Source organism: Hypanus sabinus, chromosome 22 (assembly GCF_030144855.1).
Source record: "Hypanus sabinus isolate sHypSab1 chromosome 22, sHypSab1.hap1, whole genome shotgun sequence".
Lineage (NCBI taxonomy): Eukaryota > Metazoa > Chordata > Chondrichthyes > Myliobatiformes > Dasyatidae > Hypanus > Hypanus sabinus.
The window spans coordinates 27,272,650-27,297,809 of record NC_082727.1 but is presented as its reverse complement, the minus strand read 5'-3'; the positions used below and the strand labels follow the sequence as shown (position 1 = coordinate 27,297,809).

General features: G+C 42.6%; 1 protein-coding gene across 1 annotated transcript in view; it reads left to right on the top strand.

The window, feature by feature from the left end:
• The window catches only part of nrbf2b (nuclear receptor binding factor 2b), a 31,256-nt gene extending 24,189 nt beyond the window's left edge, over positions 1-7,067 (top strand). Inside the window, exon 4 of the mRNA XM_059947358.1 lies at positions 5,838-7,067. Coding sequence (XP_059803341.1) covers positions 5,838-6,572 — 735 coding nt within the window. The 3' untranslated portion in view covers positions 6,573-7,067. The remainder of the gene's footprint in view (positions 1-5,837) is intronic.
• The last annotated feature ends 18,093 nt before the right edge of the window (positions 7,068-25,160 follow it).

Genomic DNA, 25,160 nt, shown 5'->3' with positions numbered 1-25,160 from the left:
TCATCCAAATCATTGAAATATAATGTGAAAAAAACTGTTCTCAATGCCGGCCTCTATATAATCCTACTAGTCAGTGATAGCCAACCAGAAAAGGGTACCTTTATTCCCACTTTTTCCCTCTTACCAATCAGCCGATCTCTATATGTTTCTTTCCTGTAATACCATGGCTCTTAACTTATTTAGCAGCCTCATGTGTAGCACCTTGTCAAAGGCCTTCTGAAAATTCAAATAAAAGAACATTTGTTGACTCTCCTCTGTCTATCCTGCCTGATATTTCCTCAAAGAATTCCAACAGATTTGTCAGGCAAGATTTCTGCTTAAAGAAACCTTGCTGACTTCTGCCACCAAGTACCCTGAAACCTCATTGTCAATACAGGTGTGTCCCCCTTTGCAAAGGTGGAGTGTTCCTGTGAAACCTTTCTTTAGCCAAAATGTCATAAAGCGAAGAACCATTAATTTATATGGGAAAAATCTTCGTAAAAATGAAAATCCTCTTTGTAATGCAAAAACAGGTTACTAATGTAGGTCTTTTGTAAAAGCAAAATGGCATAAAGTGAACATTCGTAAAGTGGGGGGCATCTGTAATTGATTCCAACACATTATAAACCCTTGAATTCAGGCGAGCTGGCATAAAATTTCCTGTTTTCTGCCTCCCTCCCTTCTTAAAGAGTATAGTGACATTTACAGTTTTCTAGTCCTCTAGAACCACTCCACAATCTAGTGATTCTTAAAATATCACTACTAATGCCCTCACAATCTTTTCAGCTGCCTCCTTCGTAACCCTAGGGGTGTATTTCATCTGATCCAGGTAACTTACCTGCCTTCAGACCTATCAGCTTCTGAAGCATCTTCTTAGTAATAGCAACTAAACTCACTTCTGCCCTCTGACACTCTCGAATTTTTGGCATACTGCTTGTGTCTTCCACAGTGGAAATTGATGCAAAAATGCTTACTGAGTTTGTCTGCCATGTCTTTGTTCACCACTACTGCCACTTCAGCTTCATTTTCCAACAGTCCAATATCCAATCTGGCCTCTCTTTTACTCTCTATATAGCTAGGAAACAAACTTTTGGTATCCTCTTTATATTATCAGCTATTTTTTCATATCTTTTCTCTTCCATTCTGAACCCCTGACCTCTTGTGAAACAATTCTGTGTTTAATAATGCAACTAGTTTTCTGCCTCAGAAAGCCATGATACAAAGATGCCTTGTTAGCACCTCTGTGGTTATTGTTGCTGAGTTTTAATTTTCCTTGACAATAAACCTTCCCTTTGGCTACAGAGGACATTGTCTTCACAAGAAAAATGCAGTAAACATGATGTTTCTTGCAAGTACAATTTGTAGAAATCTAAGCCCAGATTAATAATTAACGTTGAGTGCTTCAAAAATCATGTGAATTAACTATTCCGTTCTCCTGCCCTCTTCACTGAGCTGTTAACCGTACAGGCTAAAACTAATAAATCTTTAAGACATTTTAGATATTTCTTGATTGTTAAAGGAAGCTATATTCCAGTCAAAGTAAACCACCACCCCTTACTCGCTTCCTCTGATGCTGAAATTCCCATTCATCTCTTTGTTACATCTTAACTATTCCAATATATTCTTCCTACTCTCTATGGTCTTGGAATTATCCAGAGCTCTACTGGCTATCTGCAAATGTGTAAATTGTGTGCACACAACACTCAGTCCTGATCGCTCATGTAGTCTGTGTGGAGTTTGCATGATCCCCCAGGTTTCCTCCCACACTCTATAGACAAGGGGGTTGATAGTTAATTGGATGCTGCAACTTGCCCCAGCCCTTCAGCACAGACTAGATGGGTCAAAGGGCCCATACCTGTGCTGTGATGTTGTTTGACTGTGCTCTGTGTGTAGGTGAGTGGTAGAATGGGGGGAATTGATGGGATTGTGGGGAGAATAAAATATGCAATGTAGGAGAATATAGGATTAGTGCAGATGGGTGATTGCTGGTTGGCTAGTCAGTGAGTTGAACAGTCTGTATCTCTTGACTCTATAACGCTGCTCTGCTTTTTGAGCTATAGAGATCAGAAGCAGAACTCTAAGGTTCAGCCAGCTTCTGGTTTGGTAACAGGTTGTTTAAATTCTCATCTGTATTTTTAAATTCTTCCATGATTTTTCCATTTACAATCTCTTAGTCTACATGGCTTTAACAGAGATTCAAGTTGATTTATCATGCATCGAAATATACAGTGAAGTATGTTAACAACCAACACACCTGAGGGTGTGCTGGGAGCAGCTCGCCAGTGTCGCCTCACATTCCTGTGCCTACGTAGCTCAGTAAAACAGCCCTTCAATGCCTGCACTAATCTAATCATAGCATGTTAAGTGTCCTTGAGTTTACGAGCCCCAAATTCTAGATTCTCCAATTTCAGGTACCTTGCTTCTCATTTGGTTTATCTCCCCCCCCTCCCCCACTGTTCCCATCTCCCTTGATTCGTTGTGTATTCCACCTTCCTTCCCAATCTGCAGCCTCCCAGCCTTTTGGTATTACCACTGTTCCCTTCTTCTTGCCTCTCCACACCAGGATCCACCTATCACCTGCCAGCTCTTACCCCACCCTTTCCACTCTCCTTTTTGTGTTGACTATCTCCAGATTAAAGGTCTTGACCCAAAACACCAGCTGTCCATAGATGCTGCCTGACCCACTGAGTTGCTTCAGCAGTTTGTTGTTGCAGGCTCCAGCCTCTGCAGTTTCTTGTATCTCTGGAATTCCCTCATTGTAGGATTATGTATAAAACTTCCTTTTGTCATCTTCCCTAACATCCCCTTTTGTGATTTAGTATCATTCCTTTTAAAGATTAGATTAGCTTTATTTGTCAAATGTACATTGAAATATCAAAACGTTCTAGGTGAAATGCATTGTTTGCATCAAATTAAATCACAGAGGGTTGTAGGTACCGTACGTACTTGGAATGTGAGAAGAAACTGGGGCACCTGGAGGAAACCTATATGGTCATGGGGAGAACATACAAACTTTACAGACAGCAGCTGGAATAGAGTTCCCATCTTACAGCTGACCTGCTGTTATTGGAGTATAAAGTTGCATTGTTTGCTGTGTAACCAAAACTATGTAGTCAGCTTTGTGTTTGCTATTTGCTATGTATGTATCCAATTTAGTAGGAGAATGAAATCTCTGTACTGTCTCTGTACTATTGAACACATCAGTGACTTAAGAATGTAGCCAAATAAGAAGATAATGGTGTGTTAATGAGAGGCTAATTAAGAGATAACTGTGGCCAGGGATGAGGTAACAGGTGGCCCAAAAAGTAGATTAGAACATGATTAAATTAATGGGTAGAAACAATAGTGGCAAGTCCGAATATTTTTAACCAACTATGAAGTTGTTGTTGAACAATGCTTTCTATGTTAGAGCATAACACCACTTATTTATGGATTGTACCTCATTGAAAAATAGGTTTTGTTTCCCAAATTTTCCTGATCAAATCTCTTGTTCTGTTTTCCAAAAGAGAGACTCAATTCTTCATTCTAAAATTCAAAGGGAAGACCACTTCAATTTTAATTTTAGATTGGAAAGGGCGTACAGTTCTTGTTGCCAAATCATAGGAAGGATTTAATTGTAGTCAGCGGTGCAATGGAGATTCACACCTGTGATGAAACATTACAGTTGTGTGAGATTGGATAAGGTGGGTCTGTTTTCCTTTGAGTAGAAGAGACAGGGCAGAAGCCCACAATAGCTGGGGCAGATGAAAAGAAACTTCTCCCCCCCCCCCCCCCCCCGCCCCACATCAGAGCATTCTGAAACATAAAATTAGAGTAAGAGGTTCAGAGATGAATCGTGAAGGACTTTTTCCCCACCCTGGTGATGGCTGGAATGTGGAACACCTTGCCCAAGGTGCAGTCAGATGCCCATAATATTCAATGTGTGTCTGGGAATTTAGATGAGTAGAGGTTAAAGAGATAAGAGATTAGCTTTACTTTTTACGTACATTGAAACATCGAAGCATACAGCGAAATGCATTGTTTGCATCAATGGCCAATATAGGTGGAAGATGTGCTGGGTGCAGTCTAAAAATGTCACCAACCTTCTGGCACCAACATAGCATGCCCAGAACTTACTAATCCTAATGTACAAACTCCTCCCAGTGGTAAGAGTAGAGTCCCGATGGGTATTAACAGCTACCCCACTGTGTCACACCATAGTATGGGTACATAGCTCTTGAATTGCCAATACATAAATTCTGTGCCAGCTGGTGGTGTAGTGGTATCAGCACTGGAGTACAAGGCAGGTGGTCCTGAGTTCAAACCCAGCCAGGTCCCAACCTGGGCGGCTCAGTACCACCCACGGTACAGTTGCGTAGCTCTTGAATTGCCGATTCATAAAGTCTGTAAACCAATTGCTGGCAAATGGTATGGTTAGTATGGGTGCAGTGGCCTGAAAGGCTTATTTCTATGCTCTAAGTACAGGACCAGAGCTTGGGTTTCATCATGTTTGGCCAAGAAAGCTTGGTTCACAACTTTCTAGCACTTTGTAAATGCTTACCACATGCATCTGCATTAACATTAACATGACAAAGGGCTCCATGAATAAAAATTCCTTCAGGATCTTTTGTATGTCACCAAGGAGATGGTAGCTGATTTTTTTCCAAGGGAAGGCATCAGATAATATCAAATAGTTCAAGCATTACAGCTTGCATTTACATGATTATACAAATTAATGAACCCACCATCCTCTCTGTGGTAATGGGCGGTAGAGTGAAGCAGAATGGGTGGAGTGCTCTTTGGTTTCATAAGTCAGAATTTCTTCAGCAGTCAGTTGGGGTTGGAAAGGTTAATCTCGGTAAAAGTGCAGCATGTAGCCAGGGTCAGATTTGCCCAGGCCTCTGATCTCATGGTGCTGTTGAGAGTATCATGGGGTTGACTCTGGGAAATCCTGGGAGGTTTTGTGAAATTGACAACATCTTGAAGCAGACTGTGCTTTCTGCTACAGTACAGTCACTGAGCAGTGATCAGCTCTTGGACAACCTGGCAAATGTACAAATGTTGTTTCCCTTTCATTCCTTAATTCTGTATGATCTACCACCAGGGAACATGGAATTCACCCAACTTGAGCAAATGACTGAGCAACAGCAATCCTGACAACTGTGTGCTGACCTGCGTCCAGAGTCACTGCTATCTTCTTCAATTTCGTCAATGAAATATTACTTTACTTTTCTGGTAGCCTCATTGTAGGAAAGATGTTAAAGCTTTAGAGAGGGTACAGAGGAGCTTTACCAGGATGCTACCTGGATTAGAGAGCATGTCTTCTGTGGATAGGTTGAGTGAGCTAGGGCTGTTCTCTCTGGGGTGACGGAGGGCGAAAGGTGATTTAATGGAGGTGCACAAAGTGATAAGAGGCTGATTAGCCAGAGACCTTTTTCCAGTAAACACAAAGTACACTGCAGATGCTGTGGTCAAAGCAACACATACAACATGCTGGAGGAACACAGTCCTGACGAAGGGTCTCGGCCCGAAACGTTGACTGCTCATTTCCACAGATGCTGCCCGACCTGCTGACCTTTTTCCAGGGAGCCTAATTCTAGTGAAAGTATAGCGGAGATGTCAGAGAATATTATTACACAGTGGTGAGTGTATGGGCTGCACTGTCAGGAATGGTGGTAGAGGCAAGTGCATTAGGGACATTTAATAAACGCTAGGATAGGCACATGGTGATAGAAGAATGGAGGGACAACTAGGAGAGAAGGGTTAGATTGACCTTAGAGAAATTGAATAGCTCAGCAGAACATCTGTACTGTAATGTTCTATGTTATGTGAAGACTTTTATTCCCATGTTAATAAGTTATTATTTTCTCAATATTCAGGCTTTATTGTCATTGGAACTACAGAGAGACAGTCATATCAAACATCAGCTTTTAATTCACGAGAGGTGGAAGAGAGCTAAGAGGGAAGAAAAGCTGAGGGCTCAGTTATACCCAGCAGCAACAGACAGGGAGGCTGATCTGCAGTTGTCTACAAAACTCTCCTCTGAATCCGATGGTCTGAAGGCACTTTCTGCGAGTGTAGAAATAGGTAGCCTTAACAAGGAGGAGTATCTGCGACGGATTCAGAATTCCTGCGATCGGGAACCAGACACTCTTCTGTTTCTGTTAGAAAAAAAGCATGTCGCTTCAAAAACCTGTGCAGTGAGCAAAACTCCTAAAGATGACAAAACAAGGATTGAGGAGCAAGAGGTGAAAATCTCTGAGTTGAAGAGACTTGTTGACCTCCTTCTGGCTGAGAACGAGAGGTTAAAGAAGGAGAATAAGCAGCTGAAGACGGAGATTGCGAGGCTCAGGAAGTCCCCATTGGAGAAGGAATTGGATGTGGAGTCTGACTTTGTACAGTCGGAGTTATGGTGCTTGAGTCAACCGTCCACTGATGTCACCAATGCTGGGAAAGCAAAAGACATTCCAATACCCAACCTTCCTCCTTTGGAAATGCCAGCTCAGGACATTTCACTGGTTGATCTCCCCCTTTTAGAACTTCCTGAGGAGGTGGTGTGTAACCTGAAAGAACTATTGGACAACCAAAAGGAAACCTCAAAAGACACACTATAGGGAGTATACTTGCAAAAAAAAAGTTAACAAATTAAAGGTACAGTGCCTCAGAATAGCAGTCAATGTTCCTGTTGTGTGTACAACACGAGTGCCAGATGATCAGATGTATGATCTTTATGACTTTCTCATGCAGGTGGACTGGGGCACTGTTTACAGCTGGGTACTCAGTTTCATGAATCAGCCTGTGCCACTCAGTGAACTCTTAATGTGATGTGTATTTCAAAGCCAATCAGGAACGTTACACGTATTTCTACTGTATAATGAGGGAACCAAATCAACAACTTCTCAATGATCAGTTTACATTACAATAATTGGGGTGCATCATTGTATACCTTTTTTATTGTAGTCTTTCAATCTAAACAAATTAGTCTGTGTGATATAAATTGTCTAAAGATGAACTGTAACTTTTTTGTTGCTGCATGAATGAATAAAATAGTATCAGTATTTGATTTGCAGATCAGATAATTAAATAAAAATACTATCCTTGCAATTTGATTTTATAGAATTTACCGTTTTTTTAAAGCACTATTGTCACATGTTTGGTTGTACATTTCCCCTTTGAGCCAGCTGGTTGGAGGATCCAACCTCATCGGGTGGATGCTGGAGGTGAGGGGCACCACTGGACCAGAACTGAAAGATTATATGACCTTGTTTGAAGAGGAGACTTCTGATGCTGTGATCTGCTTTCCTCTCGATGGGCATTTACTCTGTTACTGTTGACATGATCCTGAGTGGCTTTAAAATAATTCATCATGAATGTTGCTTCAGCAGAACCTCACAGATGCTTTAAAAACATTCCTATCAGTGCATCACATATGACCTGTCATTAAAATGACCAATATAGTGCCACGCTTTAAGAATTTAGTGCTTGTTAACAGCTAATTCCAATGTAGTTTAAATTTGGCTAGTTTTGAATTTTGATTTATCAGAATGGAGACTTGAACCTCTAATAAAAAATAACAGTCCACAGGTTTATAACAAAAATAATGTGGCACTGGGTATCCTTTCTGCTTGTACCTAGGAGCTATTTTAGTTTTCCTACTGAATATGGGGACATAAAGGTATTTGCCTGTATGTTTCTGTTGCAGCTGACTGAAAAGACTGTCCATAAATTTTGATAAATCTGTTTACTTAAACCCATTTTTACCATTTCAGTAACTCCAGCCTTGAGTGAACTGCCTCTCCCATTCTGTAATGAACAGAATTACTTTGTATTTGTATCTTTACGGCAAATTAAACTGATTAGCTCGGGAAGTCTGTTAAATGTAAGGATCTATGATTTGAAGTAAGGAATAATATTCCATTTTTTTGCAAAGTAAATGTTAATTTATATTTGGCTTTGGTGGAGAGAAGGCGTGAAATTTACTCAACTGATTTATTAGGACATAGGATCAGAATTAGGCTGTTCAGTCTGTCAAGTCTGCTCCACCGTTCCATCATGGCTGATTTATTATCCATCTCAACCCCCCCACCCCCCATTCCCCTGCATCCTCCTTGATACCCCAACCAAGAATCTGTAAACCTCTGCTTTAAATATACCCAGTGACTTAGCCTCCACAGCAATGAATTCCACAGATTTGCCACCCTCCAGTTAAAGAAATTCCTCCTCAGGGACGGACTTGTATTCTGAGTTTGTACTAGATTCTCCCACCATTGGAAATATCTTCTGCACATCATTCCAGCAAGGCCTTTCAATATTCAATAGGTTTCAATGAGATTCCCTGCTCATTCTTCTAAACTCCGGTGAGTACAGTCCCAGAGCCATCAAATGTTCTTCATATGTTAATCCTTTAATTCATAGGATTATTCTTGTGAACCTCCTCTGTATCCTCTCCAATGCCAGCACATCCTTTCAAGTTCCAATTCAGTTTCTTGTCACTCAACTGTACACATATCTATCGTCAAATTAAGCAATGTTTCTCTGGACCAAAGTGTACAACACGGTACATATAACTCACACATCTAACACGTGAAGTAATATTACCACAAGTAAGTTAACAAATAATAACGTCCATACATGATACAAGTTCAAAAGTAAACAAACTAACACTAATGGCACTTAATATGTGATGAGGCCTGGGCGGTGGCAGAGAGTCCTTACAGTGTGGGGGAAGAAGCTGTTTCACATCCTAACAGTTCCTGCCCTAATGTGGCGGCACCTCCTGCTCGATGGTGTGTGGGTGTCAGAGATGGCTGGACAGATGGGGGCACCATGGACAATGTTAAGAGCCCGGTACACGCACCACTCCTGATACATATTCCGGATGTGTGCGAGAGAGACCTCAATGATCCTGTCAGCGGTCCTTGCAATCCTTTGTAGGGACTTGCGGTCAGATCCCTTTTCTTAGATAAGCACCCCTAAACTGCTCACAATACTCCCAGTGAGGCCAAGTCATAAAGAAGTATATTTGAAGCGGAGGTTGATTGGTTCTTAATTAATCGGCATCAAAGGTTACAGGGAGAAGACAGAAGAATGGGGCTAAGAGGGATAATAAGTCAGCCATGATGGAAAGGTGGAACAGACTCAATGGACCAAATGGCCTAATTCTGCTCCTGTGTCTTATATCTTAATGGTCCTGATAGGACCTTGTCAAAGACTTTCTTAGAGACCATATAGACAACAACCAATGCCTTGCCTTCAACTTTCCTGGTAACTTCCACAAAATACTCTATGGTATAAGGTTGGTTACACATGACCTACTGACTATCCCTAATTAGTCCCTGTCTATCCGAATGCTTATACTGTATGTCTGGTCTCTTCGAATCTGTTCTAATAACTTACCCACTTCTGATGTTAGGCTCACTGGGATACAAATTCCCGGCTTATTCTTACAGCCTTTCTTAAACAAAATACATCATTAGCAGTTCTCCAGCACCTCACCCATGGCTAAAGACATTTTAAATCCCTCTGCTAGAATACCTGCAATTTCTGCAGTAGCCTCCCACAAGGTACAAGGTACCTTGTCGGGCCCTGGGGATTTATCTCCCTAATTTGCCTCAAGACAGCAAACCTCTCCTCTTCTGTAATCTGCAAATGGTCCAGGAGCCCACTACTGCTTTGGCTCACTTCTATAAACTCTGCAGCCATCTCCCAAGTAAATACAGATGCAAAAAATCTATTTTAAGATCTTTGTATCTTCTGGCTCCAAGCATAGATGACTGCTGATTTTCAAGAGAATGAATTTTGACCATTGTAATCCCTTTGCTCTTAATATATCTGTAGAAGCCTTTGGGATTCTCCTCCACTTTGCTAGAGTAATCTCATGCCTTCTTTTATCCCTCCAGATTTCCTCCTTAAGTGTTCTCTTGCATTTTGTTTAATCCTAAAATGCATCAGTTGTTCCTTCCTGCCTATAACCAGTATGCACGTTATTTTCTTAACCAGGGCCTCAACCTCCCTCAAAGCCCAAGGTTACCAAAACCTGTTAACCATGCCTTTTATTTTGACAACACACAAACTCTATACTCACAAAATTTCATATTTGAATGCCTCCTATTTACCAAATACACTTTTGCCAGAAAACAACCTGTCCCAATCCACACTTGCCAGATCCCTTCCGATACCAACAGAATTGGCCTTTCTCCAACTCAGAATGATCTTCCAAGGACCACACCTATCCTTTTCCTTAATTATCTTGAAACAAACGGCATTATGACTACTAGATGCTACATGTTTTCCTACACAAACATGTCACCTGTCCTGCCTCATTCCTCGGGTGGAGATTCTGTATCCCGCTCTCTCATTGGGACTTCTATGTACTGATGAAGGAAACTTCCCTGAACACATTTGACGAAATTTCCACCCCATACCAATGACTCCTTCTGTCTAAAACCCTCCTGGTCTTTTCATTGCTAGCTGCCGATGGGATATCAACCGTCTTGATTTCACCACTCCTCTTCCAATTCCAACCTCCAGAACATTTGGCTCTCCACTCTCTCCGCACTAAATCTAATCTCACCATCAAACCCGCAGATAAGGGTGGTGCTGTAGTAGTCTGCAGACTGACCTCTGCCTTGCTGAGGCTTGGCAACAACTGTCAGACACATCCTCTTACTCTTTGAACAGGACCCCACTAAGGAGCACCAGGCCATTGTCTCCCAAACCATCACCAACCTCATTGACTCTGAGGTTCTCCCATCCACTGCCACCAACCTCATAGTTTCCGCACCTGGCACCTCCCATTTCTACCAGCTACCCAAACTCCACAAACCTGCTTGTCCAGGTAGACCCATTGTTTCAGCTTGCTCCTGCCCCATTGAACTCATATCTGCATACCTCGACTCTGTTTTATTCCCTGGTTCAGTTCCTTCCCACCTACATCTGTGACACTTCACAAGCTCTTGATCTTTTCAATGATTTCATGTTCCCTGGCCCTGATCATTGTATTTTCACTATGGATGTCCAGTCCCTATACACCTCCATCCCCCACCAGGAAGGTCTCAAAGCTTTCTGTTTCTTTCTGGACACCAGACTCAACCAGCTCCCCTCCACCACCACTCTCCTCCATCTAGTGGAACTTGTCCTCACTCTCAGTAATTTCCCCTTCGGCACCTCCCACTTCCTCCAAACAAAAGGGGTAGCCATGAGTACTCACACGGGTCCCAGCTTTGCCTGCCTGTTTGTCAGCTTTGTGGAATGGTCTATGTTCCAAGCCTATACTGGTGTCACTCCCCAACTTTTCCTATGCTATGTCGATAACCACATTGGTGTTACTTCCTGCAGTCATGCAGAGCTTGTTGGCTATCAATTTTGCTTCCAACTTCCACCCTGCCTCAAATTTACCTGGTCCATTTCCAACACCTCCCTTTTCTTTCTCAGTCTGTCTCTACCTCTGGAGACAGCTTATCTACTGATGTCATAACTACCTGGACTATACCTCTTCCCACCCTGTTACTTGTAAAAATGCTATCACCTTTTCTCAATCTGCTGTCAGGATCTGGCTTTTCATTCCAGAGCAAAGATGTCCCCCTTCAAGGAAAAGGGTTTCCTTCCTCCACCATCAACGCTGCCCTCAACCACATCTCTTCCATTTCACACACATCTGCCCTCACCCCATCCTCCCGCCACTTCAGCAGGGAATAGGGTTCCTCTTGTCCTCACCTACCACCCCACCAGCCTCCACATCCAACACATAACTCTCCGTAACTTATGCCATCTCCAGCAGGATACGGCCTCCTGTATGTCAATAAGACCCGATGCAGATTTGGAGACCACTTTGCCGTGCACCTACACGCCATCTGCCAGAAAAAGTGGGATCTCCCAGTGGCCACCCATTTTAATTCCACTTCCCTTTCCCATTCCAACATGTCAGTCCATGGCCTCCTCTACTGTTGTGATGAGGCCACGCTCAGGTTGGAGGAGCAGCACCTTATATTCCGTTTAGGTAGACTCCGACCTGATGGCACGAACTTTGATTTCTCAAACTTCCAGTAATGCCCCCCTCTCCTTCACCATTTCCATTCCCTTTTCCCTCTCTCACCTTATCTCTTCACCCATCCATCACCTCCCTCTGGTGCTCTTCCCCCTTTTCGTTCTTTCGCAGTCTTCTGTCCTCTCCTATTAGATTCCCCCTTCTCCAGCCCTTTATCTCTTTCACCAGTCAACTTCCCAGCTCTTTACCTCCTCTGCCCACCCCCCCCCCCCCAGTTTCACCTATCACCTTGTGGTTCTTCCTCTCCTCCCCCCACTTTCTAACTCTGACTCCTCATCTTTTTTTCCCAGTCCTGATGAAGGGTCTCGGCCTGAAACGTCAACTGTACTTTTTTCGATAGGCGCTGCCTGGTCTGCTGAGTTCCTCCAGCATTTCGTGTGTGTTTGTGTGTGTGACAAACTCTTCCCCATCCAGCCCTTTTACAGTATGGGAGTCCCAGTCAATATGTGGAAAATTACAATCACCTGCTATCACAACCTAGTGTTTCCTGCAACAGTCTGAGATCTCTCTGCAAATTTGCTTTTCTAAATCCCACAGACCCATAATACAATCCAATTAACATAGTCATCACTTTCTTATCCCTCAGTTCCACCCATATAGCTTCAGCCTGTCCTATCTGAGCACTGCCATGACAATTTCCTGACTGGTAATGCCACCCCTCCCCCTTCAGTCCCTCCGCTCTGTCAATGGAACCCCTGGGCACTGAGCTACCAGTCCTGCCCTTCTGCCACCAAGTCTCACTAATGGCTGCAATGTCATGCTGATCCACGCTCTAAACTCATCTGCCTTTCCTACAGTACTCCTTCCATTGAAATGTACATCCCACCATGCTCAACCATTCCATTCCTGACTTTGTATGTAGACTTCACAATTCTGTTCCCCACAACCACTCCACTATCTGTTCTGGCACTCTGGTTCCCATCCCCTGCAACCACCACCCACTGCAGACCTTCCCACAAAGATGTTTTTCCCCTTCAGTTCAGATGCAAACCGTGCTGTCTGTACAGGTTCCACCTTCCATGCATCCAATGATCCAAAAGTCAGATGCCCACCCCATTATTCCATCACCTTAACCATGTGGTAAACTGTATGATCGTCCTGTTTCTGGCCTCACTAGCAGGTGACATAGGTAACAGTCCTGAGAGCAGAACCTTGTCACCCTTCCATCCCATGTCGTTGGTTCCAATGTGGCCTACAACCTTTGACTGCTCACACTCCTGCTTAGGAATGTGCAATGGACCCGATCTGAGATATCCCCAATCCTGGCACCCAGGAGGCAACATACCATCCAGGAACCTCCTTTCTGTCTCCCTAACTAACAAATCCCCTATTACCACAGCTTGCCTCTTCAGTGCCAGAGACCTGACTGCTGTTGCTTTCCTCTACTAGGTCATCCACCACCCCACACGTGGTATCCAAAACAGTATGCCTGTTATTGAGGGGAATGGCTACAGGTGTACTCTGAACCAACTGCTAATCCCCTTTCCCCCTCTGATGGTTACTTGTGTCCTGCATCTCAGGTATAATTACCTCCCTGTACTAAGGGCTAAATGCATGATGTATTTTGTACAAAGGCCTGTCACTACTCAGTGGAAGTGGTAGATGCCGGTTTGCTCCCAACATTTGACAGCTCTCAATGACAGGGTACAGAAGCTACGGTCCAGGTCCAGGTCAATGAGACCAGGCAGAGTTACGGTTTAGCATGAACTAAATGGGCCGAAGGAGCGTTTCTGTCCTGTAGTGCTCTATGACTCTATACCAGTGGTTCCCAAACTTTGTTGGGTTGCCACTGCCTTGGCTTCCAGACCACATCCCCAGCACCCCCTCTTCCTTTCCAGCTATCACATAAAAACTAAAGGATTTTGATTTGTGATGCATTGGAAGAAAATAACAATGTAAATTCGAAGTAGTGACAAATAATTGCAAAAATTATTCAAATCTATTTAAAGCTACAAATAAAATAATTCCTTTATTTTATCACAGTAATAACAATTTTCATCAACAATTTTAGAGTATACATTAGTAGTCCAACTATTCACTACTTCATTGCTTTTTCACCTCTCAGTGAGAAGGATGGGCTTGGTGCAGTGATGTCAGTCTCAGATGCCCACATTTGCAGTCGGTTATGATGCTTTGAAAGAAGCTGGGAGATGGACTGAAGCTATTCTCCACTAAACATAATGTTGGAAAGGCACAAAAGAACGTCTTTTTTCCACAGTGTAGGATCACATTCAGAGATTTCTTTCTGCAACCAAAAGTTTTCATATGATTTTTGAACCATAGCTTCAGCTCAAAGTCATTTTGTGTCCTTCCTCCATTCTTCATGTTAATTCCTCATTATAGTGTTCAGGAATAGATTTATTACCCAATCTGGAATTGAATTGAGGGAAGATACTGAAATCTCTCTGATATGTCCTTATCTGGCTCACCCAAATGGACACAGTATACTTGAAGATCATCGGCTGATATTTTTTCTTGCTCTTCTAACTCAGAAAAGCTTGGAAATTGGAAATGGTTGCGACAGCCAATGTTACACTTAAATAGGGCAAAAATGTGGAGATAATTGATTTGACTTTGATATGAATCCTTGCAATTGAAGATTGATTTAATTAAACTTTGCGGATAATTCTGACAAATAAGCAATGTCAGCCCTGATACTCTTGAGTTGAATACTGAATGAAGCATTTGAGTCTTGAAAGAATTTTATCAGAGATTCAAAAAGTGCATAAAACATCTCAGGCAGTTTCCTTTTACTTCTGTGTGCAACAGCAAGCATTCAAACTGTTTATCATTCTCAATACAATGTTCTCAAAATAATTGAGAATTGAGAGCATGGGCAGCTGATCACTTTTTTGCGACAAGATGTTGTCTGTGGATTATGCAGTGTATGATAAATATGTTAGGTACAGCTTTTTTGAAGAAAGTAATAACGTGGCAGTATGTCCTGTCATTGATGGTGCCCCATCTGTTGCATAAGCAAGAATACTGGTGAGCAGAATATCCTTCTCTTTGCTCAACAATCAAAATATTGACTCCCCTTCGTAATTCTTTCCAGCTCCCTTGCAAATAAGAACTCTTTGAACGAATCTTTCATCTTTTATGAAGTAAACATAACCAAAAAGCAAAGATTCGTTGCCTCGCAAAGTTGAATAATCCCTCTGTGGAGCAAAGTTCAAAGATCAAAGTAAAATTTATTATCAGAGGACATACATGTCACCACATACAACCCTGAGATTCTATTTCTGTGTGCGTATTTAGCAAATCTATAGAACAGTTACTGTAACCAATGAATAACAAACTGTTAAAATGCAAATATAAATAAATAAATAGCAATAAGTAACATGAAATAACAAAGATAAAGGGTCCTCAAAGTAAGACAAAGTGGGAACACCAGGAATAGAATGAGCGTATTTAGCTTCTTTCGTTCAAATGCCTGGTGGTTGAGGGGTAGTAACTGCTCTTGAACCCGGTGCTACGAGTCCTGAGGCACTTGTGCCTTCTACCTGATGGCAGCAGCAGGAAGAGAGCATGGCCTGGGTGGTGAGGATCTTTGATGGTGGAATCTGCTTTCCTATTGCAACGTTTCACATAGATATGCTCAGTGGTTGGGAGAGTTTTACTGGGCCGATTCCACTACCTTTTGTAAGATTTTCTTCTCAAAGCAATGCAGCCAGTCAGCACACCACACATCTATAGAAATTTGCCAAGGTTTTTAATAGCATGAGAACTTCTGTAGACTCCTGAGGAAGTAGAGACACTGTTGTGCTTTCTTCGCAAGCATATTTATATGATGGATCCAGGACAGGTCTTCTGAGACAGTGATACCCAGGAATTTAAAGTTACTGACCCTCGTCACCTCTGATCCTCCGATGAAGACTGGCTCACGGGCCTTCTGCCATTTTCGTTATGGATTAATGACCACAGTCAAACACCAATTGTTGAAGTCCAGCCTCAAACACTGCGATCAATAAAGGGGAAAGTCATGATGCTATCATAGCTCAAGCGAATCCTCACTCTTTGCCTGAAGGTACATCAATTGGGGCAGTGATATCTCTGTTGTGCTGTGAGCTCAAGAAATGCAGTCAAGACTGATTGAAAGGGGGATTCTGAACTTTACCCCATTGAACGCTGTTTCAATAATATTTGATTAATATTGTAAATATATTCTTTGTGTAAGCATTCTTTGTTTAGGTAAATCATTAAGCATTATATGTAACAGTACATATATGTAAAATTACATACGTCATCACATTCCACATCATATCTGCCACCTTGCTGAAAGTAAAATCTGTTAGACTCACATTTCAGACTCTCCATCATTTCCTTTAAATTAATTTTATGTTTTGGAGTTACAAAAGTTTTAGGCTACCACCTACCTGTTGAAGCGCAGCGAGACGTTTGAATTTTTTAAAAAGCACAGCAAAAACGGTGGAGTGAAAAGGCATTTGGTTCCTTCAGGAACAGACAGACATGACTGAATTTTTTTTAAAGGCAGAAAACAGAATTCATAAACTGAGTGCCAGATGATGATAATTTTTTAAAAAAAAAGATTAGTAGATATTATACATGGAGTAGATTGAGCTCTATTTTAAAGCTAATGAAATAGCCAATGAGAAACAAGTACCAGTTTTGCTGAGTGCATTGGGTTTAAAGGCATACACTTGGCTTCGATGTTTGACTGCTCCAGAAAACCACAGGAAGTTAACTTTGCTGACATTGTGAAAGTAATGCAGTGACATTTAGAACTGAAGCCATTGTTGATTGCAGAACACTTTAGGTTTCATAAACCAAATCAAAACGAAGGGGTGTCCATTTCAGCATACGTGACTGAATTAGATTGTCTGAGCATGGTCAGTTCAGTGATGAGTTTAATGATACACTGAGAGATCGTACAGTTTGTGGAATCTTACAAGAAAATATTGAAAAACAGCTCCTAACTGAAACATTTAAAGAGCAGTTGAAATTGCTATATCAATGGAAACAGCAGCCAGAGACACAATTGAGTTGCAATCAGGTAGGAAAGTGAGCGTGAACAAAATCGCAATGTCTAAACAGAAACCAGTCTGACCGAACAAATTGTGTTACGTTGTGGCAGGGGCTCACATACACCAGACAAATGCAGATTTAAAGCTGATACTTACAGAAAGATTAGGACACATACAAAGGGCATGTCAGATAGAGAAAATAAATGGACTGCACAGGGGAGGGAAAAAGATAAAAAAGTCAAGTTGTATTTTCAGAAAGAACACTAATCTGCGTGCTGTTGATGAAAAAGCTGATAACAATGAGAGGGACACAGATCTGGATAGCCTTGAGATTTACAATGTGAAAGCTAACAATGGACAAGCAATATGGCTTATACTAAAAGTAAAAGGCAAATTAACTAAAATGGAATTGGGCACTGGCTCAGCCATTTCAGTAATTCCACAAAATGAGTTTGAAAGGCATTACAAAGATACTGAACCGAAGCAGGTAGATATGCCAATTAAGAAGTTATACTGGAGACAAGATAACTCCTGTGGGAATGAAATTCGTAACAGTGAGATACAACAAGCAACAAGCCACATTGGGTTTGTATGTGGTAAAACCAGGAGGGCCAGCATTGTGGGGACATGATTGACTGAGATTGCTACAATTTGATTGGAGAGTCATCCACAATTTGCATACCACATTCCCTGTAAGTCAAGTGAAAGTGATTTTTAAAAATTACCGGACAATGACACAGCAGTGTTCATGGGTGCCACTGGAAAACTCAAGCATATCAAAGGTCAAATAGTGTTCAATGGAAATGCCACACCCAAGTTTTGCAAGGCCCACCTGGTTCCTTATACCATCCATGAAAAAATAGCCAGTGAGCTAGATCACATGGGAGGCTGAAGAAATTCTTTCCGAGGTTGAGTGGAACCCATGGGCAATGCCAGAGGTCCCAGCAATCAAGAAGGATTAGTTTGTCAGGATCTGTGGTGATTTTAAGGTCACCATCAACCCTGTACTGAAAGTAGATCAATAGCCTCTGCCCAGGACAGAAGATATCTTTGCAAACCTTTCTGGAGGAAAACACTTCAGCAAAGTGGACTTAGCTGAGGCCTGCTTACAGATGGAGATGGAAAAAGAGTCCAAAGGGTTTCTTGCCATAAATACTCACAAAGGGTTTATTGCTATAGTAAGCTTATTTTTGGGTTAACACTCTGGCAGAAAGCTACGGACCAGTGGTTCAAAGCTGCCCAGGCATTCATTGTTACCTGGATGACATCATTGTTACCTGTAAGGATGACAAGAGAATCTCAAGACAGTGTTAAAAAGATTGGAAAATTGTGGGCTCAGAACACGACACAACAAATATGAGTTTTTTTAAACTAAGCATCACTTACTGTGGTCACACCATTGATACACAAGTGTGCTGAGAAAATTCAAACAGGGGTGGATGCCCCAACGCCTAAAGACGTATCATAGCTGTGGTCCCTTTTTAGGATCTGTCAATTATTGTAACAGTTTCCTGCCAAACCTGTCTCCTGTGTTCCACTTCTTGTGCTCATTACTACAGATCGGGAAGAAATGGCAATGGACAAAGCAGTGTGAGGTGGCTTTCCAAAAGGTAAAGGGAATGGTGGGGTCAGACACTTCACCCACACATTATGACCAGCATGTCCAGAAGAAAGGTATTCAGAGCTGTTAAAACAACTTCCTTCATCGCAGAGTCAACCCCTACAGCCACCACAGAAAAAGCCCTGGAACTTGAGATGGTTTCACAGCCACAAGTTGCTGCTGCCTTGTCAGGAAAAACATTATCCCACAAGAGTAAGAAAGCCTCCACAGTGATTAAATCTTTAGGCCTGAATGAGACAATTTAATATTCACTATACTGAGGATGTCTATACAGTAGTTGTATTATATAGTATACTACATATACAGTTGAGATGCATTCTACATACATTGAGTTGCAGTTTTATCGCTAAGCAGGGAGGAGTGTTACGTATTTAATATTTGAGTAATATTGTAAATGTTTTGTTTGAATAAGCATTGTTTGCTTAAATAATTCATGTAACAAAATGTGAACAGCATACGGCATCACACTGCCACCTCATATACGCACGCATCTCGCTTAAAGTGAAAACTAAGCTAGGCTCGCATTCTGGGCTCTCCATCTGTTGTTTCAGAGCTACAAAACATAACAAACGCTAGAACCTACTTCACAGGAATTGCTAGAGTATGGGACTTGTGTGCTAGCTAACACTGTACTGTAGGGAATGGTAATAATGCCCTTGGAAGTAAATCTTCAGTCCAGATTTCTCATGATGTGCCAAATGCAGAAGTGTCACATTGCTTTTCAACAACTATAATGTGCTTTGAGCAAAGTCTATAAAATCAGTCAATTTGCAACAGCAGAGTTGATTACGTGATCATCGTAATCGATTATGAGGCACTAAGAATAAAATGCTTGTAATAAATAATTCATTTCCTAAATTAAGGCTGTAATGCCTCAGCAGACCCCATTGCTGTAAAGTGCCCCCAGCACCCTCTTCATTGTTATCGCCACTTTAGAAACTCTCACTGCCCCTGGGGTCGATATCCCCGACTCTGGGAACTACTGCTCTGTACTGTGCTATTTTATTACAAGATGTTCAGAAAGGTGACAAGTAGCTGTTGAAACCCATGAAATTAGCAGAAAGCTCCCACGGGTCAAGCAGGAGATACCCAGAGTTGAATTGCTACATCACTCTGCACGGCCCCTTCCGCTTCCTCACTGCAAGAGGTTTATTGATGAGCAGCTGAAGATAGTCATAGAATATGGTTATTGACCCTTCAGCCCATCTGGTCTCTGCTAACCAAGCTGGGTTCAGCTTAGATGGGCTATTTGCTAGCATCTATACCTTTCCAGTTCATACGCCTGTCCAACTGAGTTTAGAAATTATTAATGCATTTACCTCAACCGCTTCCTGAGGCAGCTCATTCCACATAGGTGTCTCCCTCTGGGTAAAAACAACTTGCCCCTCAAACTACTATTAAATCTTTCCCCTCTCACCTTAAACCTTTGCCCCCGGTTCTTGGTTCCATAACTTTGGGGAAAATACTGAGTGTACTCAGCCTACCAACGCCCCTCATTATTGTAGACAGCTCCATAAGCGCACATCTCAGTCTCCCACTCTCTAAGGAATAAAGTCCCAGTCTGACCAATCTCCCCCTCAAGTCCTGGCAATATATCTTCTGCACTCTTTCCAGTTCCTATAGCAGGGTGACCAAAACTGAACACAGTACTCCATCCTTCACCATCCTATCTACCTGTGACTCCACTTTCAGGTAACCATGGACTTGAACTCCAAGTCCTTCTGTTCTGTAACACTCCACAGGGCTCTACGTTCATTGTGAAAGTCCTACCTTAAATTGACTTTCCGAAACGCAACACCTTGCACTAATACAATTGAAAGTCCATTTGCTATTCCTCGGCCCACTTGCACAGATGATCAAGGTTGCCCCTGAATGCCCCTTAATTTTTTTTGTTAGAGCCTTTTTCATTATACCAAAAAATCATTGAGCACATGATAAAAACTGATAAGCATAAAGTTGCTTGGGGCAGTAAGCATATTTTTCTGACAAGTGCCGGTTTCTGATGAATGGAGAGCCCGGAGTAGATGTTCTGTCTTGTGCAAGCACGCTGTTGGATCGGATGTTGCGATTCAGATGTCCCGTAACTTCAGTCTTCATTTCTGCCGGTTCACCTCTCCGTCAGCTTCTTCAAATCCTCTATTGACACCTCTGTTGTTGGATGAACCACAGGTGACGGTAAGTCAGCTTACAAGAGTGAGATAGGACATTTGGGTGAGTGACAACCTCCCACTCAACAGCAGAAAAACTAAAAAAAAGCTGATTGCTAACTTCAGGAAAAGGAAGGAGAGCAAACTTGCCTCTTACCAATGAAAGTCACTGGTGGAGAGAGTTAGGAGCTTTAAATTACTGGGTGTTAACATATTGGATGAACTGTCCTGGACCCAGCATATCGACACAATCATGAGGAAAGTGTACTTTACTTTCTTAGAAAGTTACAGGCATTCGACTTGTCACTTACTGCATGCTCTAACTTCTACAGCTGTGCTGTTGGAAATATCCTGACTGGTTGCATCATAGTCACATGTACAACAACATAAGCAGATGCAGAGTAGTTGACTAAGCCCTGTACGTCACGGCGCCATCTCTGCCAACCGGGCTAGACCGTCATTTTGCAACTACCATCAGGTAGGAGGTGCAGAAGCCTACACAAGCCAGGTTCAAGAAAAGCTACTTTCCACCATTTAGTTCTTGAACCAACCATCAAAACCCAAATCCCTATGGTTTAGCAACATCATGACAACCTTTATCACTCAGCACTACCATAGACTTCTTTTTTGTTCTAATTGTGTTTTTGGTAGTTAAAAAAAAGATGTATTTTATGCTTTATTTATTTTTTCCTCTGAATGCTACCTATTTGGTGTTATATGCCTGTGATAGTGCTGTTTTTCATTGCATCTGTACAGAGACAGTATATATTTGTGCACCAGACAGTAAACTCCAGTTTGACTTCGCTCCTCGGACTCCACATTGCAGGAAGTACGAGTTTCCTAACAGAGTCCTTTGCAGTTCCGCCACAGGGCTCTACGGCTATCAGACTACACTGCTGTTACCCACTGTCATGCCGGGTAGCGAGGTAGCTGATCCAGAATGAGGGGCACATGTCCATTTCTTTTATTCACTGTCTGGTCCATTACGTTCATGTTTTGCAGTTCTTTTAACCCCACAAAACAGTGCATCAGCCCAAGTCCTTTTGTTTGATGAATTCGATTTGGATTATGCTCGTTGCTCCGGGGCTGCAAAAATCGGCCTTAGCACCAGTCTGCCCTACTTAAAATCAGTCCACATATTCAAATGGAAGGTGCACTGTGGCTGTAAGTGTTGGGAGTTTTATGATCTTAACACAAGTTGCCAAACTTGCTGAGTTCAGTCCTCAAACACCCTGCGTCCCACACAATGATCAATTTATTCTTCCTGCATCACCCATCAGCTAATCATCTCTGTAAATGAATACTTAATCCAAACTTTCTTATCTTGTTATCCATTTTTGAGGTGTTGTGCTGAGGACAGGATTTTTATCCAGCACTAATTGTCCTTGAGCCATTTTCTTTCCCTGATGATGTTCTTCCGGTCAAGGTCCGCCCTCCCAAAGAATTATTTATCCGGATGTTCCAAAACTGAGATAGAGAAAAGATAGCAATACATCTCCCTGTCAGGATAGTGTGTGGCTTGAAGGGAAAGTTACAAGTGGAGATTGGAGTTGCGGATGTACTTCCTGCGGCTCTTGAGGAAATATGGTCTGCCTCAGGAATTGCTGCTGCAGTTCTACACTGCAGTCATTGAGTCTGTCCTGTGCACCTCCATCACTGTGTGGTTTGGAGCCGCCACCAAGCAGGATAGCACCAGACTACAGCGCACAGTGAGGACTGCCGAGCGCATCATTGGAGCCTCCCTGCCCTCTATTGTGGACCTGTACTCTTCCAGGTTGAAGAAGAGGGCGGGGAACATCATAAAGGACTCCTTCCATCCTGCGCACGGACTGTTTGAACTGCTTCCATCTGGTAGGTGCTTCAGATCCCTCCAGACTAAGACTAATAGGCACTGGAGAGGTTTTTCCCTACTGCGGTCACTTTGTTGAACAGTTAACTTCCGGTTAACTGTTGGCTAACTATTACTTGGATTGCACTACTTGTATGTATAATCTATATTTTCATTTATATTTATCATTATTATTGTTATGAGCAGAGAGACAACATCTGCCGGAAGTAAATTCCTTGTATGTGCACAGGTACTTGGCGATTAAAGTCTGATTCTGATTCTGAGATTCTCATTTGCCGGATGAACGTACGCTTTTGGTGATGATGGTCGCAGGCTCTAGGAAATGCTGTTGCATCCCAGGCAAGTAATTGCAGGTCCTGGAGCAACGGGTGTGTGCGATTAAGTGTCTGTTTGAAATTGTGGATGGAATGCCAGTCGAACAGAAACGTGTTGCTCTGCCTTGGATGATGTCGACCTTGGATAATGTTTGAACTGTGGTTACCCTGGCTGGCAGAGATTATTCCATCTCACCCTGTGCATTATAGATGATGTGACTTGCCTCTCATCAGCCCACACTTCCATAATCCCCAGCAGCACCTTGGGATAAACTCTGGAATACAACAGCCCAAAGTGCACCCTCCTCCCCACCCCCACCCCCACAGCCCTTCTGCTCCTGGCTTCCCTCAGCGGACATTCCCTGGAATGTATTTAGTCTTGAGCAGGTTGGAGTAATAGATCTCTGTACTGGAAATAAACTCTATACAAAGGAACATAAAGAACATATAACACTACAGCACAGTACAGGCCCTTTGGCCCACAATGTTGTGCCGACCCATTAACTTACTCCAAGATCAATCTAACCCTTCCCTTCTACGTAGCCCCCCACATACACCACATCCACTCCTCCACCCTGATCAAAGAATTCAGTCAGACTCGTGAAGCACAACTTGCTCCTCACAAAGCCCATGCTGGCCATCCGTAATCAGACTGTGCTTCTCCAAATGCTTGTGAATCCTGTCTCTAAGAATCTTCTCCAGTCATTTTCCCACCTCTGAAGTGAGACTCACCGGTCTATAATTCCCAGGGTTTTCCTTACTCCCCTTCTTGAACAACGGAATAACATTTGCCAATTGTTAGGTCAACTTCTATGGCCAAATGGGCAACAATCTCTCCCCTCACTTCCCGTAGTAACCTGGGGTATATTCCATCCAGCCCTGGGAATTTATCTATCCTAATGTGTTTCAAATGCTCCAATGCACTAATGTTGGCATGTTTTAGCATATCTGTCTGTTTTTATGCTGGCCTCACAAGCACGTCTGGTGAATACAGAAGCAAAGTGTTCACCGAGGGCCTCCCCACCACCTCTCAAATCTGAAATAACAGGAGGATTCAGTCTCTGTGGAAAGGGGTAGAGTTAATGCCTCTGGGTGGAGAACAGGAGAGAGCCATCCACTGGCTCTTAGCCGGGGGAAGTGTTTGAACTTGTGAAACACACACAAGTTGCAGGAGGAACCCATCAGGTCAGGCAGCATCTATAGGGGAGAATAAACAGTCGATGTTTCAGGCTGAGACCCGTTGTCAGTCTTGACGGATCGATGATCGCTGTAAAAGCAATTGCACTAATCACTGCACTACGTGCTGCCCTGAGTTAACAAAATTAACTTTCAATCATCTTGATTTGATTGGAATCCACTGGTCCTGTTTTCCTGCTCCCCCATAGGGAAGCTGCAGTAACTTTAGTGGTGATATCGGAGGCTGCTTTGGGAATTGGGACTGAGGCAGAACGGGACAAGACAGTAAAGACAACAGAACGTGTGAGGGGTTACTGCCCCCGCCTGGAGAAGTGGCAGAACTGAAATTATTTATGGTGCCTTGAAGCAAAAGTGAAGGAAATATCCAGTATTGCACCTTGGTTACCATAAATCGTGTTAATTACACTTGTAAACTAGAATACTACTGACTGTCCTTCATTATGATGGAATATTTGACGAACCACATTTACAACTCAAGAGCAGTACCTTTGAAAGTGTGCACTCTCAGCTTTGATTTTCAACTGGTGTGGTTATTTTTAGACCATAAGACATTGGTGAAGAATTAGGCCATTCAGCCCATCGAGACTGCTCCACCATTCCATCATGGCTGATTTATTATCCTTCTCAACCCCATTCTCCTGCCTTTTTCCTGTAACCTTTGATGCCCTTAATAACCAAGTATCTATCATCCTCCACTTTAAATATACCCAATGACTTGACCTCCACAGATGTACCACCTTCTGACTGAAGAAATTCCTCCTCATCTCTGTTCTAAACAGATGTCCTTCTATTCTGAGGCTGTGCGCTTTGATCCTAAACTCCCCTACTGTCGTAAACATCCTCATTACATCCACTCTACCAAGGCCTTTCAATATTCGAGGGGTTTCAATGAGATCCTCCCTCATTCTTCTAAACTCAAGCCATCAAACACTCCTCATACATTAATTTCATTAACTCTTTCATTGCTTCCTCTGGACCCTCCGCAATGCCAGCACATTTTTTCTTCGATAAGGGGCTCCAAACTGCTCACCATACACAATACG